The 19,347-nt window shown below is 36.7% G+C and overlaps 2 protein-coding genes across 2 annotated transcripts in view; both read left to right on the top strand.

The window, feature by feature from the left end:
• LOC144654804 (collagen triple helix repeat-containing protein 1-like) overlaps positions 1–8,916 on the top strand; it is a 74,825-nt gene extending 65,909 nt beyond the window's left edge. The window contains exons 2-3 of the mRNA XM_078515030.1: positions 8,010–8,342; positions 8,518–8,916. Of these exons, the coding sequence (XP_078371156.1) occupies positions 8,010–8,342; positions 8,518–8,862 (678 nt within the window). The 3' untranslated portion in view covers positions 8,863–8,916. The remainder of the gene's footprint in view (positions 1–8,009; positions 8,343–8,517) is intronic.
• Positions 8,917–15,035: 6,119 nt separating this feature from the next.
• Positions 15,036–18,776, top strand: LOC144654770 (uncharacterized). Its single transcript, XM_078514999.1, has 3 exons — positions 15,036–15,225; positions 16,717–17,070; positions 18,227–18,776. The coding sequence occupies exons 1-3, from the start codon at positions 15,124–15,126 to the stop codon at positions 18,572–18,574; spliced, it is 804 nt and encodes a 267-aa protein (XP_078371125.1). The 5' UTR covers positions 15,036–15,123; the 3' UTR covers positions 18,575–18,776.
• Positions 18,777–19,347: the final 571 nt, after the last annotated feature.

The raw sequence follows: 19,347 nt of genomic DNA, 5'->3' as shown, positions 1-19,347 counted from the left end.
GAAAATTTATTCACTGAGTGGACATGTGGTAGATTTGTTTTTATTTCCGCGCGACGTACAAATAATATGTGCCAATCCGACATTTTATTTGCTGATCAGACAACGAAAGCAACTGACAACTATTATGACCTAAATTTTTTATTAGTTATTGTGTTACTGGAAAGTTAGCAAATATATTTAAATCAATTTTTGCGTGCTTCTCAACATCAAACAAATGTTTTTATTTCCCTGAATTCATCAAATTGAAGCGAAAACCTTATTGACAAACTGTTTTTTTTTTTGGCATACAATGTATATTAACTTTCTTTATATTTATTTCTCGATGTATATCTTTGACTATGCGCTTTGATAAACATAGACTAGCTGTTTGCATTCCTTTGAACATAAATCAGACGACACGTACATTGTATGATTTCTGGTGAGTTGATTTTGCACGGTAATCAAAATTAAATAAGATTAAGCGTGACGTTTATTTTTCCGGCGAACGGCAAAAACTCAACTTCTGCCGTCTGCCGTTTGACGTTCGTACGCGGAAATGAGTAGTTTTGTGTTTGTCGTGAATGTGTGATTTTTCCTTGTTTTTGTCAGGGATTAATTTTAGAATTCGATAAAAGGGTAACAAAACGAAAGGCAAGCTTGCGTTTGCCGTTTCCCGTATAGCGTCATGCTTAATGTCGATAGGGTAACTTAGGGAAATTTGTCGTTGGAAGTATTAAAATTTGCTTTGTGAAATATTTAAATTTGCTTTGTGAAGCTAACTGCTGTTTTATTTTGTCTGCAAATTATTTCAAACTAGATCGCTTTGGTTTTGGAAAATGCGTTTGGAAACCGATAGCGCCGCTAAAAAAATCATATTCTTAATTTAATTTAGCAAAACAGGATCGCCATTACAAGGTTAAAATGGAAAGTAGATTGTATGAGTGAATTTTAATTTATTCTTACATAAACCCTTAGGTTTTGATACGGCCCAAATGCAACTAATCTTAAAGGAAAACGTTCTGCTGTAACTTTTTTTTTTTTTTTTTTTTTTTTTAATAATTTTTATTTGCATAACACATAGTTACATACACTATTTACAATACAAGCTACTACTTATACCACTAACAATACTTAACAACATTACGAGTTTTACATTAAACCTTAAACCTACTTACCCACTCGCTCGCTCACTCATCACACAATCACACAATTACATACAAGAATTACATAGCAAAGTTACACCTGTTTGAGCCTTATACAATGTATATCTAAGTTAACAACTTAGCAATTACATTTCCCATTTCTTCTTTAATAAATCTAATGTATTATTTTTAGTACAAATGTATTTCTCTGTTTCATACTTTAATGCTACTTTTAATTTATAACCTCTTATATTCGGAAGTTCATTGTTTCTTCTGCAACCCCATAAGTAAATTTTTCCTACAAGTAATAGTGATATGCTGTAACGCATATCATTAAATTTGAAGTGTTATTACATAGTCGTGTATGGAAAGATATTTTATTATCTTCCGAGGACAATTAAAGAGAATAAAAATTCTAAAATTAAGCGTAGTATCTGTTGCGAGATCGAAGGTCCCGTTCTTGTGAAACTGATGGAATTCAGGGAGAAACTACACTACAGTTACATTATTTAGATTGTTTCATAGCTTAATATAAAAAGAGCGGAATCAAAATATGTTAACTTCTTCATTTATTTTGTTTTATTCCGTTAGATATTTACCAGACAAGTGCAACTATCTGGGAATTAGTGAACGTATTTGCGCTTGCTTGTTAAAAGGGAAGAAATTAACAAAAAAGGCACAGCGGATTTCCGCACTTTAGGACCTTAGTGGACTTTGACTTTTATTATATAGCTTTAAAAAAAATAGGTGCTTAATAAACTCCAAAATAAGGACTAATTGCGAATTTTTCAATATAAATATGCTAAATTTAATCTTTATTTTAACTAAAGAACAGTCATCGTTTTGATGTGTATATGTGATCTGTCATAGCTTTAGCCACATTAATTTTCTGGACGTAAATCATCGATGAAGGAGCGCGGTTATAAATTAAAAGAAAGTGTTGTTTTTTTTCGTCGAAACTGTTCTTTAATACCTTTACTTGTTTAGAAAATAATTCTCAATAGAACACCAAGAGGAAAATATCAACCGAATTCTTGAAAGAGGAACAAATCATGGTCGTTAACGTACTTTAAAAACAAAAATGCGAGAACTTGAAAATGTTAGCCTAACATTTTCCGTGTTGTAATCCTTTTCGACCTGTTCCATCTATGGCCAGAGACACTGGTCGACAGTTTTAGTACACTTGTTGGTAATTAATAACAAACCCGGGCCATTGTGTTAAGCTTTCTGTTCACGCACTAAAATATTTCTTAGTTTTTGAAATTACGCAAAATCCCCGTAATACTTCCCATTTAATGACGACTGGAATGAACGCACAGTCAGAAGTTGTGTTAACAATAAAAAATCTCGCTGTATGTTTGACTTCGTGCCCATCACATTCACTGTCAAGAATCTATAACAAGAGTTCGAGGGTTTGATGCGTGGAATCATTTTGATCTTTAGGCCATTTCCTGCGTTACGGAGAGAGATCTTCAAGCAGGAACAAGTACGTAAAGAAACTTCGTTTTCGTATATGTCTATATTGCTCGATAAGTGCTACTCGCGAGAAATTCTCATACTTTCAACTAATAAGTGATCATAATTTTAATTAGCAATATATATTTTAAAAACATATTGCTAATTAAAATTATAATTTGTATCTTTGGCACACACGCACATGAGCGCAAGCATCGAAGAAAAGTTATAAAATTTAACTGAAAAAAACAAAAACAAACAACAACATGGGGATTCAGAACAGGACAATTGTAATTCAGATCTGTTATGAATAAACATTATTTCCTTCGCCAAAGGCTGGGAAGGGTGGTTTATATAAAGAGGAAGAAACCTTTTTTATTCCTTTTAACAGGTCAAAATTATAATATCACGGGCGGTGAATATATTATAATTTGATGATTTAAGAATCTTCTAGGTAGCCCACAGACATGTACATGTCGACTTTAAGACCTGCAGTGTTTTATACGAACTTTTCCAAAAAAAGCAATGTTTTTCACAACAAAAATACACCACAACCAGGATTTGTTTTCAAGCTATTTTTTTAAAAAAATATTTAAAAAAAACTGAAAAAAGCTTAAATTAGGTATGAATTTGTTTTTTCCCTACTCGATCATATTGCAAGAAAACGAACCTGTTTGACATATCGGATATGTTGACTGCAGTGTTTTATACGAACTTTTCCAAAAAAAGCAATGTTTTTTTCACAACAAAAATACACCACAACCAGGATTTTTTTTCAAGCTATTTTGTTTTCAAAAACGTAAAAAGCTTAAAATGGGTATGAATTTGTATTTTCCCTATTCGATCATATTGCAAGAAAACGAACCTGTTTGACATATCGACATATCGGTTACGTTGACTCAATATTATGGACATATTGACAACCGACAGCGGAAGTTTACATTAAAAACACGAAAAAGGACCAGTTCGATTTGTTGAAATAATGACCCAACTATATTGTATTACCTCAAGACTAATAATTCAGCAGATTTTTCTCACTCTCGTCAATTTCGGCGTGCGAAGTCAGTCCGTTACAAGGAAGTATATTTCAGAGTTCTCAATACTAAAGTTTTTAATCATCGTACAGAGATGAAAGGAAAGAAACTTAACGTTTTTCTATCGCTGTTGTTATTGCTGTCTTGCACGTTCGAGGGAGAAGGTGCGTCCACCACATCAAAGGTAAGAAGCGAAAATAAATGACTGAGTATTTCTTAAATGCAAAAGTTCAGTAATGGATAGTTTGATTTGAACGTTCAATAAAATAAGCAATTCAATATTCGCTTCTCTCTAAAGTCTCATTTCAGGAAAAGTCATAATTTTATTGTTTGGTAACTACGATCTTGATTTTGGACAAGAAATGTGTTTCTTTAAAAAACCGCTTTACAAGAATCAACGCCATTGTAAGCGAGCGAATGCACAAGAAACATCCGTTGGATGGTCAGCTATACTTGCTTATGAATAAGGAGGCAAAGACATCAGTGATTCTAACAGTATTTACTTTTTGCCACATTTTGGTCAATTGATAGGACGAGAAATCAAAATTAAACTTAATGCAACGTTTTGCTCCCGGGATGTAAATTCGTAGTAACGATCCACTGTAAAGAATTTATATGGGAAACAAGAAGAGCCTGAAATTGCAAAATTTTTAGAAAATATGTGTGCCCTTTTGATACACGGGTACCGTTATGTGATAAAATAAACATTATGAACTTATTGTTGGCTTAGATCAGTGTCACTCGCGAATTCCGCTGTTTCAGAGTTTTATATGCACATGTAAAATAAAAGTGTAAGTACAACAACATTTTTCTGTCAAAAAGTAACAATATTTGAGGCACACAGGGAGACAAATTGTTCAATAAAATAAGGAAGAAAACACATTGCAGGAAAAATCCCGTTTGGTCTGTCAATTATGTTGCTTCGTTGGACATCACTTAAACCGACAACGGGTGTTTACTTATAAACTAGAAGTAGCAAATCTAAATTTTGGTAGTTACTTGGTTTAATGTAGTAAACAGTTATGTCAAAATACAAATTGACAAAAATTCGAGTGCAAAAAGATAATCTGCTAGGAATTTGCCTTTGGAAAAAAATATAATTCTCTTTATTTCTTTCCTGAATCGCAGACTCATGTAAGGTCATAAAATAAGCTTAAGCAATGAAGAATATTTAAATATAGTTGAGTGTGAATTTTTCTTTTGTCACTTATTGAAAAAGCGATCATATCGCAAGAAAACGAACCTGTTTGTCTAGTAGTCACGTGGCTTGCATAATTTATCATGGACTTCACAGACAACCGACAGCGGAAGTTTACATTAGAAACATGAAAAAACGGCCAGTTCGATTTGTTGAACTAATGAATCAACTACATTGTATAACCCCAAAAGTAAGAATTCAGATTGTTCTCACTCTCGTTAATTTCGGAGCGCGAATTCAGTCGGTTTCAAGGAAGAATATTTCTGAGTTCTCAGTACCGAAGACTTTTTTCCATCGTACAAACATAAAAGGAAAGAAATTTAACGTTTTTCTATCGCTGTTGTTATCGCTGTCGTTCATTTTTGAGGGGAAAAGTGTTTCCACCACATCCAAGGTAAGAAGAGAAAATAAATGACTTAGTATTTCATAAATGGAAAAGTCCGAATTCAGAACAATAGTCGATTGTTTACAGTTTAGTAACGGTTAGTTTGATTTGAACGTTCAGTTAAAATTAGCAATGTAATATTCGCTTCTAGCTTGCAAAAATCTCAATTCAGAAAACAAGTGAAAACATTATTGTTCAGCAACTACGATTTTGATTTTTAATATCAAACGTGTTTCCTGTAAAAAATCGTTTACGTTCTTAACTATTAAACAAAACAAAAGTATAGGCTTGAGCAGAATCAACGCTAATTCATGTTGTAAGAGAGCGAATGCAAAAGAAACATCCGTTGGATGATCAGCTATACTTGCTTATGAATAAGGACGCAAAGACACCAGTGTCTCTAAAAGTATTAATTTTACCTCAGCTTATTTGTTTGTGCTACAGTTTTTGCCACATTTTCGTTGCATAATTGGTGGGTGAGAAAATTTTACTTAAAGCAACGTTTTGATCCAATAATGTATTTTTGTAATGAATCATTGGAAAAATTATGAAAAAATGGCCTAAATGGCTGTAGCGCAAAAGTTTCAGAAAATCTGTGCGTCCTTTTGCTACACGCTCGCCGGACTATAATAAAATAAACAGTGTAAGCTTATTGTTTCCTTAGAACAGTGTTGCTCACGAGTTTTATATGTTTATGTAGAAAAAAGCGATAGGTAGAATTGAACAACTGAAAATTTTGTAGCTACCTGCACATTTTTCTCTATTGAAATAACAATATTTGAGGTGCTCAGGGAGAAATGTATTGTTAAAAAAAACGAGTAAGAAACCACCTTGCAGGAAAAATCCCGTTTGGTCTGTCAATCATATTGCTTCATTGGACACAGTTATGTCAAAACACGAATTGGCAAAACTTCGAGTGCAAAATGATAATATGCTATGGATTTGCCTTTGGAAAAAAATATTTCTTTTTGTTTCTTTCCTGAATTGCAGACTCTTTCAAGGTCATGACATAAGCTTAAGCAATGAAGAATATTTAAGCTTTAACTGGGTGTGAATTTTTCTTTTGTCACTTATTGCGGAAAGCGATCATACCGCAAGCAAACGAACCTGTTTGGCTAGCAATCACGTGGCTTGCATACTGAGATGCATCACTGACAACCGACAGCAGAAGTTTACATTAGAAACATGAAAAAAGTACCAGTTTGATTTGTTGAACTAGTGACTCAACTATTTTTTATACCTCAAAAATAAGAATTAAGATTGCCCTTATCTCGTTAACTGTGTGCGAAGTCATTCCGTTACGTGAAAGAGCATTTCAAAGCTCTCAACACTAAAGCCTTGTATCATAGTACAGACATGAACGGAAAGAAACTGAACGTTTTTCTATCGCTGCATGTTGCTATTGCTGTCTTGCGCGTTCGAGGGAAAAATTGCGTCCAACACAACGAAGGTAAGATGCGGAAAGGAACAACTTATTATTTCGATATTAAAAAGCCTGAATTCTGAAAAATAGTAAAAAAAACTTTATAGTTCAGTAATTGGTAGTTTTATCTTGGTTTTATATTTGTTTGCATTACAGTTTTTGCCACATTTGTCTGCGCGCAATTGGTAGAATGAGAAAAGTTTACTTAAAACAATGTTTTGGTCCAGGGATGTAATTTCGCAGTGGTACATTGGATAAAAAATTAGGAAATGAAACTAGAGCTCGAATGCCTGTTACGCAATCAAAGTTTCAGAGCTAGAGAATCTATGCGCCCTTTTGCTAGACGCGTACCTGATTGTAATAAAATTGAAAAACATAAAATTGAGAGCTTATTGCTCTCTATAAGACTGGTTGCTCGCGAATTGCACATTTTCAGAGTTTTATTTGAACATGTAGAATTAAACAACAGAGAGTTTTTAACTATATATAGTAATTACATTTTGCTTCAAGGAAATATTAAGATTTTAGGAGCACAGGAAAGCAAAATGTGTTTTCAATAAAATGAGGAAGAAAACACGTTGCACGAAAAATCCTGTTTAGCCTGTAAATCATGTTGCCTTATTGGACATCGCTGAAACGGGTGTTATTTGATAAAAAAATAAGTAACAAACCAAAATTGTGGTAGTTACTTGGTTTAATCAGTATAGTAGACAATAATGTGAAAATACAATTTGGCAAAAATTCAAATTACCAAATTAGGAGCAAGAAGCAATTGATGTTGTTTTATTTCTATTTTGTGTGCTGACATTGCCTTCATATGGTGCTGTTTGTGATAATAAAATTTTAATACTGCTATGGTAAGATAAGATTTCATGATTAAAACTTGCGAAAAAAATACATTGTTTCATTTCTTACGTCTTACGGTAAATAATTGTCGCTAATAATGTATGTAACCTTTTGGAAAACAAAATATTTGGAAAGAGATTAGTTAGTTTAAGCACTGCAGATATAATTTGTTTTGCGTTATGTCTTTTGCGGGCTGCGTTTCCGTTCATACAATCGCTTTCGACACGCAAAACTCTGTGCAGGAGTCATTCGCTATTCCTCAATTTGCATGGACGAGAAATTGTAGCGTGTGAAGTAGTCTTCTCTCTTTGTAAGACTGATTCAGATGTGCTGTTTATGATAAAAAAAATGTTTCCACCACGTCACCGCCAAGTTAAGATGAAATTTTGATGATTAAAACTAGCGAAAAAAAAAACATGCTAATCCTGAGCACTATTACGCATTTTGTTTTATTTCTTTAGTTCATTCATTAGTGTCTTGTTGCTTCTCTATTTTATCCTTGTATGTTGGTATTTTTGCTAACCTTCATTTATTAATAATACCACAGATTCCTAGCAGGTGTCTGCGAGGACCGCCCGGCCTTCCTGGCCGTAACGGTGTTAATGGACATAACGGGTTACCAGGCCCTTACGGTCGAGATGGCGCCAAAGGTGAAAAGGGCATGGCAGGCAGTCCTGGGCCACGTGGTGATAAAGGTGAGAATGGCACGGCAGGCCCACCAGGCCCACGTGGGGGAAAGGGTGAGAAGGGCGTGGCAGGCAGTTCTGGACCACGTGGTGTTAAAGGAGACGCAGGAAAAAATGGTACAGACGCAAACCAAAGAAACTGGAAACAGTGTGTGTGGAGAAGTACAGACGGCCGTGATGTTGGTCTTATCAAGGTAAACTTTTAGAAATATTTTTTTTCTTCTTTTTAAACCTATTGATGGATGATATTTTCTACATCAAAATCAATTGAGGACTATGCAATTATCACCAATTTTATAGCAATATCTTCACATTTATGCTCAATTTGGAATCAGTCATTTATGAATATTCTTTTTAATTATTTTGTAGTATTGCGTTTTTGACAAGAAGAAAGATGAAACCGCTCTACGTGTGGTTTACCAAGGCAGCTTTTATATGAACTGCAACAGCTGCTGCAAGCGTTGGTTCATCACCTTCAATGGCGCCGAGTGCAGCGGTCCGATGCCCATTGACGTCGTTTGGTATATGCACAGCTCTAATCAAATCACCCACAAACCCGGAGCAATAGAGGGCTACTGTGACAACATCCACAAGGGCAAAATCCGTGTTGCTATCAACATTGGAAACTGTCCTGGTTATGGAAATTGTGACGGCGAGACGGGCTGGAAGTCAGTGTCCCGCTTGATGATCGAAGAAGTTCCACGGTCCCAGTAATCAGTTGAGTATTCATAAGAATAACGCTGACGTTAGCAATGCATTTGGGACTGATTTAAGGTGCAAAATTGGATACAGAATGCCTGGAATTTGTTAAAGTAACAAGTACAGTACTTCGTAAACTAGTGAAGGTTTTTTTTTTATATTTCAGCAACATAATTGTAAATGATTTCCATGAATAAAACCATTATACATTGCTACTGATGTCTGACTTTTTGTGTTTTGCTTTTACTCTTCTGGAACGAAAGGTGATCACTCAATTCATGCTGATCTCTTTCAAGGGTCGTTAAAGTTGCCTGGTGATTGCGTACCTTATCGTTTTGGTCCATACGAAACAGAACTGTCGCAATAAAGCGATTATACTATTGAAGCCTGAACTCTAGTGAAGTTGTTGTTAATGCTTCTTAATCAAATGAGTTGAGCGCTCTACAAAATACATTCTACCCAAGAAAGAAAGAAGTTATAGTTATTTTTTAATTTTGCCCATGTAATTAAAGGAAAATCATTGTCAAACCTATGAATTTTAAGTTGACGTTTAAAAACCTAACAAGCTTTCGCGCCCTCCTACCCCAACCCTGTATTTTAAAAACCCCGCATGTTATGGCCACCAAATTAACATAGCAGTATCCACACATTAATTCTAACAACAACATATTTGTTGAAACCATTATGACGACGCAATTAGGATATCTGCTAGCTAAAAACATTTTAGTTGTCGTTAACAACAGCAATGCTTCCATGATAACGTCTTAACCCTATTCAGACCTGGGGGGGGGGAGTAGGGGGGGGGGGAGCGTTTGAGGCCCGCGCTGACTATGAACGCTTATAACGTTTTTAAGATTTAAGACCCTGCCAAACTTTGGGAGTTTATCTAAAATTTATCTGGGAATAATTTGGTAGGATAGGATGTTGTGTCAGGAATTTGACATCACCATTGCAACGGCATTTTGATAGGCATGTTTTCCCAAATTTGTAATTTTCGTGTTTCTTTTAATGAAAATTATTTTAATGCAATTAATTGTTTACCTTTTTACGATTTTTAAACACAATTTTATTGATTTTGTGTACTTTGCAGTAATTTTTGGTGGTTTTCTGGCAGCTTTGAAAAATTTTAAAATCCAAGATGGCGGATTCTAGATGGCGGCCGTTTTGACATCATGATGTAATTGTCACGTGATGTGACGTCATCATCCCACGTGACGTATACCAAAAGAAAGATGTTCTGACATACTTTATATCCTATAAGTTTCATTAGAAATTGCTTAAATATCCTGGCAGTTACATAGGTGGGGGGGAGGGGTGTTCGGAAGCCCGCCCCCCCGGTCAGAGAAGGTCCAAAAAAAGCCCGGTCTGAATAGGGTTAATGTTGGGATGTCCACCATATAGGATCATCCGTTTTGAACTTATTTCACGAATTAAGTTTCATCAGCAGGTAACCTAAAATCGAAGCAAACAGAAAGTAAAACTTTAGTTCCATGTGATAAATTGTTTCACAATAAAAAAAAACTTAAGGAACAATTTGAGCTTTTTTTTTATTCTTTTTATATATTTTTCTTTGGAAAAATAAAAAAACATAGCTTGAACACGTCTTGCCATGTGTTACAAGATGACAATAGGACAAAAAGACTACTCGACAGCAACACAGCATTTACTTGAACGGCTCATGTCTTCACAAAAACAAACCATAAGGGACGGACCATTATTTTCTTGGAGGGGGGGGGATGAAAAATTTTCCTCTGCAAACTTTTTTTTTTAGTTTATGCACCTCTGCAAACATTTTTTTTCGAAATTCTTACTATTTTTTGTTATACATATCGTTTTTGCAAACAATTCATTTTGTTTTTCCAGGCCCTGCAAACAATTTTTTTTCAATATTTTTCATCCCCCCCCCCCCCCTCTCCAAAAAAATAATGGTCCGTCCCTAATAATCTATTCGGGTCCAATCCTCTAACACCATGTAATAGTCAACGCTGTCGAGCGCTTATTACTGACGTCAGTTTCCAGTTAAATTTTGGGGACAATCACTAAATTCAGTACTTACAGTAGCTTGAATATATTTTTTTAAATAACGTCTTCAAAGTTGGGGCTGGTAGACGGACGGACAATTATTGTTATCGATCTTATCTCACTTTCTATCGAATGGGGGACGAACATTAGGGAAATACATAAGAAATTTAACTTTCATCACCCAAGAACAAAGGACTGAGGAAGTGTGAAAAAATGGAGAAAAATCTATGTTTGCCCACTTAGTAAAATTCAGAAAAAAAGTTATTTTCACAAAAAGTTGTTGTAAGTTTTCCACAGTTTTTGGATATTTTTTACCGAGGTTTCCTCTAGAACAGCACGTTTTCCACAATCTAAGGTAAACTGTTCTGTTAAAAAGATAATTGCATGTTTGGGTAACTCGGCAGCTGAAAAAACTACTTCGAATTCAATCAGGGTATAATGCACGAGGATACGATACATAACATGAAGATACGAGCTTAAATTTTATAATTTATATTTAAAAAAGAACCTAAAGGCACGTCCGACAATGATTTGGATTTCGTTTCCCATCACAAAAATGCTAAAATTAGTGATTGGATCCCAAAATAATTAATTTAAAACGTGCATAATATGCACTTCCTCATAATATTACAGGTGCGCGACGAGACAAAGAAAACGCAGCCGGTGTTCAGCTAATTGGTGTTTATTTAACTTAATTGGTATTAGCTTGGTGTCAATAAGATAATTCTCTTGTTCGACTCTTGTGGTGTTTACAACGTTCTCTTTCGGTAATGCTACAGTTTCAAATTTTAACGATAAACATTTTCCCAAGTTGTGGTATTACAAACTATGTAAACTTGAGTTAAACTGATCTTGTTTACATATAAACTCTGTCCCGCTACACCTACATTGGACAATTCTCTCAAAAATTCATTTGACTCTTAATGTTTTTAATTTAGAAAGGCAAATATTTTTTTTTTTCTCTTATATCTGACAGATTTGCCGATATCGATTTGCCATTAGTGGAACAAACAAACTCGATGTTTTCTATCATGTTTTTTGTCTCGAGGTTTAATCGTCACAGGACTTCGACAAGCTAGAAACATCGAAAAACGTCTGCGTACTTGAAAGTTGAAGAAGCAAACATGTTCAGTAAGAGCTATCAGTCAAAATTATCGCGTTGCATATTGGTAATATTTGCTAGCCTTATTTACACAGCAGCCTAGCATGTGTATTCAAGGATCACCTGGTCTCCCCGGCCGTAATGGATATAACGGGTTACCAGGCCGCGACGGACAAGATGGCGCGAAAGGTGAGAAGGGCATGGCTGGTCCACCTGGGTCGCGTGGTGTTAAAGGAGACGCAGGACAAAATGGTGCAGACGCTGACCACAGAAACTGGAAACAGTGTGTGTGGAGGAATCACGACCCTCGCGACATTGGTCTTATCAAAGTAAGCTCTATTTTCAGGTAGAAGAAACGTATATTTGACAGTCACGATTTAATGTTCCCTTGAATTTCATTCTTTTTTACAGTGCGACCAACCAAGGCCACCTGACAAAATCTGTGCAAAACTAGGGAATGAATACCTTGCATGTTAACAATAGATTTCCTACAAAATGTGGATCTACCCCAGCTGCATGCTACAGAAGAAATAAATTTGTGACCATTTTTATTGTTTCAACATACAAACACTATTGCTCAATTTGTGAAGAATTTGCTTGGGTGGTTTTGGTTGTAGTAGTCACACTGTAACATACGATGGTATACCAAAGTGAAATGAGAACATAGCAGCTACTACTAATTCAGTGACAATATTTCAATATTACGGTTCAAAAGAGAACATTTTTATGTACCATTTTTGTACTCAATTTCGAATCAGCAAAATATAATGCTGGCATCTTTTGCCTTTGCATCAACTCGTGTTAATAAATGGAGTTACTTATTTTCCGCAGGATTGCGTTTTCGACAAGAAGAAAGATGATACCGCTCTCCGTGTGGTTTACCAAGGTAACTTCTATATGATCTGTGACAGTTGCTGTAAGCGTTGGTTTATCACCTTCAATGGCGCCGAGTGCAGCGGTCCACTGCCCATTGATGTCGCTTGGTGGATGGCAAGTCGTAGCCATCACACCCACAAACCCGGAGCAATAGAAGGCTACTGTGACAACATTCACAAGGACAAAATCCGTGTTGGTATCAACATTGGAAACTGTCCTGGATATGGGAACTCAGATGGATACACAGGCTGGAATTCAGTGTCCCGCTTGATGATCGAAGAAGTCCCACGGTCCCAGTAATCAGTTGGTTATTCATAAGAATAACGCTGACGTCAGCAATGCATTAAAGACTTGTTCGAGGGTGCAAAATTGTATACGGAATGCTTGTTGTTTGTTGAAGTAACAAGTGCTCTATAAATTGGTGAAGGAGTATTGATATATTACAATCAGGAAAGTAATTGAACCTGATTTTCTTTAATAAAGCCATTATGCATTGCTCCTGATATTTTCTTGTCTGTGTTGAGCAACAACCGCTTCTGGAACGGGACATGATTAATTGTGTGATCACTCAATGCGCACTGATCCTAGAAACGAGGGGGGGAATTTATTTGTTTCCAGTTGAGAAATTCTGCTAAGGCTGCCACCTTGACAAATATATGAAATATGAGGACGGAGATCCATTAAATTTCAAATTAAGTTGCAAAAAAACTTCGCATGCCACTTTGCTCCGAGGAAGTGCTAATGTTCGATCTAAACGTCAGGTTTTTCAAATTCGCTAAGGCTTTTTATTTACCTTTTTCAACTTCCAGTAGATAATCGGCTAAGTGTTTTGCTTGCCCGCCCACGCAGCAAAACAGTTACTTTAGAAAGTAATAACTTTGTTCCACAAAACTATCTTATAGCTGAATTGCAAGGATATCTTTGCTTAAGTCCAAGGGACACTCAAGTATACATACATGTATGTGGTCTCACGTCCAAAATTTTCCAAAAAAAAACTAATCCGGTAAATTTCGTCATTAAAATCAACGGCTTTTAGTTTAGCTTTATTTGCTGAATTTTAACTTAATCGTTAGACTCTGTATTTGTTAACGCTAGCGGCCTAACTTTCCCCCGTGTTTCCCCGTTCTTTAGGTTTGCGCTTGATTGTCTCAAATGTCATCAGTCTAGATTGATATGGCCCATCGGACAACTGTTTAGGTTTGTGTATATTTGTTTTTCAAATGTCTGTTTGTTATTCTTTTAACAAATATCCACAGAGTAAAACAATAAGTAGACGTTTATTCGTCGATCACTTCTAAGTTTCCATTTTAAAAAAGGAATAGTATAAAGATGTGGGAATATCCCATGACTCGAAAAAAAAAGGACTCAGAAGGTATGTTAAGAAAATGGAGAATACTTGGGTGTTAAGTGAAATTAAAAACGTGGTTTTGTTTGCAATTTTTTCTCCAGAACTGTGGCTTTTCCGTGCACAACTGTTGGCTTAAAAGAAAATTAAGGTTTGGAGAGCTTAGCAGCTGAAATAACTTATTTGAGTTCAATCAAAGAGGTTATTGATTTTGTGACACACCTTGTGACATAACTAAAGTGGAGATGGAGCTGAAGTTCTATAGTGTGCCACACGAAAAGCCAATACGCATTATCGAGCGTTAAGTTGCTTTTGCGTGCTAAATCGATCTAATTTTAGCGGCGAATTATTTTGATTTAATTTTTCATCACGAAAATTCTAAAAGTCAATAAAATCACAAAATAAAAAAGCGTATAATATGGAAATATTCCAGCTGTCGAATGTAAAATCAGCCGCTTTTCAGCTAAGTGGTGTTTGTTTAACTTGGTATTAGGTTGTTGCTCATACTCTTATGGCGTTTAATTTACAAAGTGGTCCTTTTGTGACACTTTTTGATAATAACGAAGAGTGTTAACGATAAAGGTTTCTTCCAACTTTGGTGTTGCAAACTATATAAACCTAGTTAAACAGATAGAGTTCTTAACATACAAACTATTTCTTGTTGTGTCGGAAAGTTCTGTCAAAATTTGAAGCTGCTTTCTGTTGATGGTTTGTTTTTCATTGTATTCTTTCCATGTGGAAGACGTCTATTCCTGACATTTGACAGGGTATTTAACCTTAACAATCTTTAGTTTGCCATTAGCTAGTGTCTTGCGTGCAGTTATTTTTTCATTATTCTTTTTTCTCTCGGGGTTCAATCGTAAGAGGACGCCGTCAACCTGAAATAATCGAAAAACTTTTGCAGAACGTGAAATTGAAGAAGTCAACTGACATGTTCGGAAAATCCAGCGCTGTATCTTTATTGCTATCGTTGTTGGCTGCTCCGCTTTTCAACCAAATTGAAGCTGGGAATGACACTATTTACTCTTCCAAGGTAGGGCTTTATATGTAGATAGAAAAAACTTGCCTTCTTTTCATCGTCCTGATTGGTTTTCCAATACGTTTCTTAATCGCGTTCAATTTCGCGTTCAATTTCTGGCTGAGGGAAACTAAAATTTTATTAACTTATCAATTTATTTTGTGCAAATTATTTGCATCTCTAAAGAGTTGCTCAGAAAAGTATATTTAATCAATCGGAAAACCAAGACATGATGTTGATTAAAGCTCTGAATTGTGTAAACATTGTTGGTGAAAACCGATTGCCAAGGATGGAAAAGACAGAATAGCTGAATTTACTTTGAAATTTTTCAGTTCATTTTTGGGAAAGGTCAAAAAATGTGGTAGATAAAGCTTGAATATTTTTGAAATAAAACATTTAAAAAATTGGAGTGGGACTTAGACGTGATGATGTATTTACCTTAAAAATTATGTACAAATCAATTCCAAAAACTTGCCCCAGGCTTTTTTTGGCTTTTTAATTTGTGACCCGCATCGGCACTTGCCGTAAACAAGTTGCCACTTCAAAGCGTCGGCCGTCGCGACTGACAATTATAGCTGTTCTTCCGCGAAGATACAAAAAGTACTCCTTTGCCCTTTCAGAATGAACTAAAAAAGAAATTATTACCGGTAGTTAAATTCAAAAGTCAATTTAAGTCACTCATGATATAAAGTTCGAAGAACAACACAGTGGATAAAGTTCGTAAAAACTATTGATGAGTTTGTTTCCGGCCCAGCAGCATGTCTAGGTTCCCATTTCAAAACAAGTGACATCTTGCATTCTACAACGCGCATAAAGTTTATTGAAAAAGAATTAAAAAATACTTGTGAAAAAGTTCACTTGAATCGACCCAAAAAGGATTTATATTTTGCTTGTAACTTGACACCAGAGACGTCGCGAAAGCACGAAATTTTGTCATACCGCCATCAAAACGCAAGGAGCTTTTGATTTGAAGCCTGTGAATAAAACTTATTCCCTTGGAAAAAGGAAAATGTTGTATTAAGATGAGGGCAACACTCTCTGTTTTTCCCCCAGCGAGAGAGTTCGCTCGCAAGAACGAGCCGACCACGGAGTATATTTTATAAATCAAAGCGGGAGATTTGTGATGCGATGTGTGACACGCTTAGCGAGCCGTGCCATGGCACGTGTGCCCGTGCGTTCACCTTTTTCCCTGTTTTCCAGTGGAGGATCACATTTAGTCCGGTACGATCTGTGTAAATGGGTACCGACAATTAAAATGCTGGGGTAATCTTGCGGAGGAGTAGCATCCCATCGGGGAGGGGGGATGTAAAAATAATCTTAGTAGCTTAATGTTAGGAACACAGGGGTAAGCTCCGAAACGCAGGGCCGGAACGCAAACTTTACCTCACCCAAACTCTGGTTGACGTAGTTACCACAAGCATATCTAGACACCTCTGGCTAATGTTGGTCAAATAGTTAGGTCTTATTGATGTTGTTATCATTTGCTTACCTTTCGTTACTGGACAGAATCCTAATGCATGCCTGCAGGGACCACCAGGCCTTCCTGGTCGTGATGGTATTAATGGAATCAACGGGTTACCAGGCCGTGACGGTCGAGACGGTTTCAAAGGTGAAAAAGGTGCAGCTGCAACCCCTGGGTTACCAGGCGGTGTTCCTGGGCGTAACGGTATCAATGGACATAACGGGTTACCAGGCCGTGACGGTCGAGGTGGTGCTAAAGGTGAGAAGGGCGTGGCTGGTCCCGCCGGGTCACGTGGTGTTAAAGGAGACGCAGGACAAAACGGTGCAGCCGCTGACCAAAAAAACTGGAGACAGTGTGTGTGGACGGGTGAAGATACTCGTGACATTGGTATTATTAAGGTACTGAAAAGAAGAATAACTATTGTCAATTATTGCTTAGTAACTTTCAGTCTTTATCTGACAGACGTTCGCCTGGCCTCAAAATATGTATAGGCATAAACTAGTGTTGCACTTATTTACCACTTGGAAACTGCGATCTATATAAATAAATGGCAAAACTTTAAAGTGATTATGTTTCTAAAACTGTTCGAGATCATGGAAATTCCAAGTTGCTAAATATCAATCTGCCCAAGTAATGTTGTTAAGTTGTCCTGCAATTTGAGTTATCTGATAATGTGTATCATTATTCGATTGACACAAATAAAAACTTAAGATTTTAAAGAAGCATGTATGCCCTGTTAAATCCTAAGTAGCTTCACTTGCGTATTTCTATCTTTCAAACTGTACTGTTTGATTCATGTATTGAGGTTGTGTGCAAAATGTTCAATCGGATATTCTACTGATTACTGATTTCATTACCACTACCTGGGCCGTAGGGAGGAGGCGCGGGGAGGCGCGGGGAGGCGCGGTGGCCTAATGGTTAGCGCGCTCGACTTTGAATAAAACGGCCCGGGTTCGAGGCCTGGTCGGGGCGCTGCGTTGTGTTCTTGGGCAAGACACTTTACTCTCACAGTGCCTCTCTCCACCCAGGTGTATAAATGGGTACCGGCGAATTTACTGCTGGGGGGTAACTCTGCGATGGGCTAGCATCCCATCCAGGGGGGAGTAGAAATACTCCTAGTCGCTTAATGCTACGGAAACCGGGATAAGCTCCGGCTGTATGGGCGTGATGGCGCGGAGACAGACTTTACCTTTTTACCTGGGCCATAGCTAGACTTTAAACATAGACGAGGCAAGATCTTGCTAGTGGGGGGGGGGGGGGGTAAGGGGGTTGGGTTATGCCCTCTATGTTATTTTTAAACGCACTTGTTTTTTTTTTTTCTTTACTTGGGGGTTAAAATCTGGATGCGGCAGGTGCCTCTTCTTGCATTTTGCTTGCCACGGCCCTCTCACCATTTTCTCTTCAACATGCAACCCAAATATTAAGGCAAGGTTGCTCTTACTATACCTGTTGCAACGTATCTAATATTTCGAGCGAGACACTTAAATTCCGCGGGCACTGAATCCACTGAATGTAATCAAGGCAAGATTTTGCTAATTATTTTCATCTTTGCAGGATTGCGAGTTTACTAAAAACAAGGATGATACCACTCTCCGTGTGGTGTACCAAGGCACCATTTACTTGGGTGGCTGTAGCACCTGCTGCAAGCGATGGTTCATTACCTTCAATGGCGCCGAGTGCAGCGGTCCACTGCCCATTGACGTCGTTTTATGGATCAGAAATAAAGACGAAGACAACCACAGACCTGGAGCAATAGAAGGCTACTGTGACAACATTCACAAGGGCAAAATCCGTGTTGGTATCAACATTGGAAACTGTCCTGGATATGGAAACTCAGATGGTAATACAGGCTGGAAGTCCGCTTCCCGATTGATTATCGAAGAAGTCCCACGGTCCCAGTAATCAGTTGGTTATTCAGAAGAACAACGTAAACATTAGCAATGCATTAGGGACTGATTTAAGGTGCAAAATTGTATACGGAATGCTTGGCGTTTGTTAAATCAACAAGTACAAATACACTGGTGAAGGGGTTTTTTTTATATATATTTTGTAATCATAAGCATTATTGTAATTGATATTCCTCAAGTAAAATCATTGTGCATTGCTCTTGATGTCTTATTGTCTGTGGTTTGCGACTACTCTGAATCGGGAGGTGATCACTCAATGCATGCTGTTATCTGCACGAAAAGGGACATTTGTGTCCAGCTGTTGAGAAAGTCCGCAATCTTAGATTAAAATAAGATAATTAATGGATGTAAAAAATACCATTACACCCCAAATTTACTGAAGAAACGCGAAAATATATCCTTACTACGAAGAATTATCCCTGAAATACTGAATCTGAACTAACCTGCATCGCATGTCAGCGACACATTTACGACAGCAATATATAAAACAATGTGTATCAAGAAATCTGTTTTAACTTTGATAACAATAGGCTTTGTTATCAAAGCCATTACCAAACCAAAAAGTCCCCGACAAATATATTTAATTTGAACGTAAAAGTATCTGTATTCAAAATTTCCGTTATACATCTCAAAAAAGCCACGCCCCACCCAATCCCATATTTTCAAAGTAGCTTGCAATAAAGAAAAATCAAGAAAAAATGAAACAACATAAAAAATACTATATTGTTTATAACCTGTCTCATTCATGTCATCATTTTTTTTTTTTTT

Source organism: Oculina patagonica, chromosome 1 (assembly GCF_052425735.1).
Source record: "Oculina patagonica isolate OP01 chromosome 1, crgOcupat, whole genome shotgun sequence".
NCBI classification, from domain to species: domain Eukaryota; kingdom Metazoa; phylum Cnidaria; class Anthozoa; order Scleractinia; family Oculinidae; genus Oculina; species Oculina patagonica.
This window is presented reverse-complemented; position numbering and strand designations above follow the sequence as displayed.

Bases quoted from the DNA above. Each gene is read 5' to 3' on its own strand.
- LOC144654770 (XM_078514999.1), top strand. From the start codon at position 15,124: ATGTTCGGAAAATCCAGCGCTGTATCTTTATTGCTATCGTTGTTGGCT. The intron at 15,226-16,716 runs GTAGGGCTTTAT...GTTACTGGACAG, and splicing joins ACACTATTTACTCTTCCAAG to AATCCTAATGCATGCCTGCA. The intron at 17,071-18,226 runs GTACTGAAAAGA...TCATCTTTGCAG, and splicing joins GTGACATTGGTATTATTAAG to GATTGCGAGTTTACTAAAAA.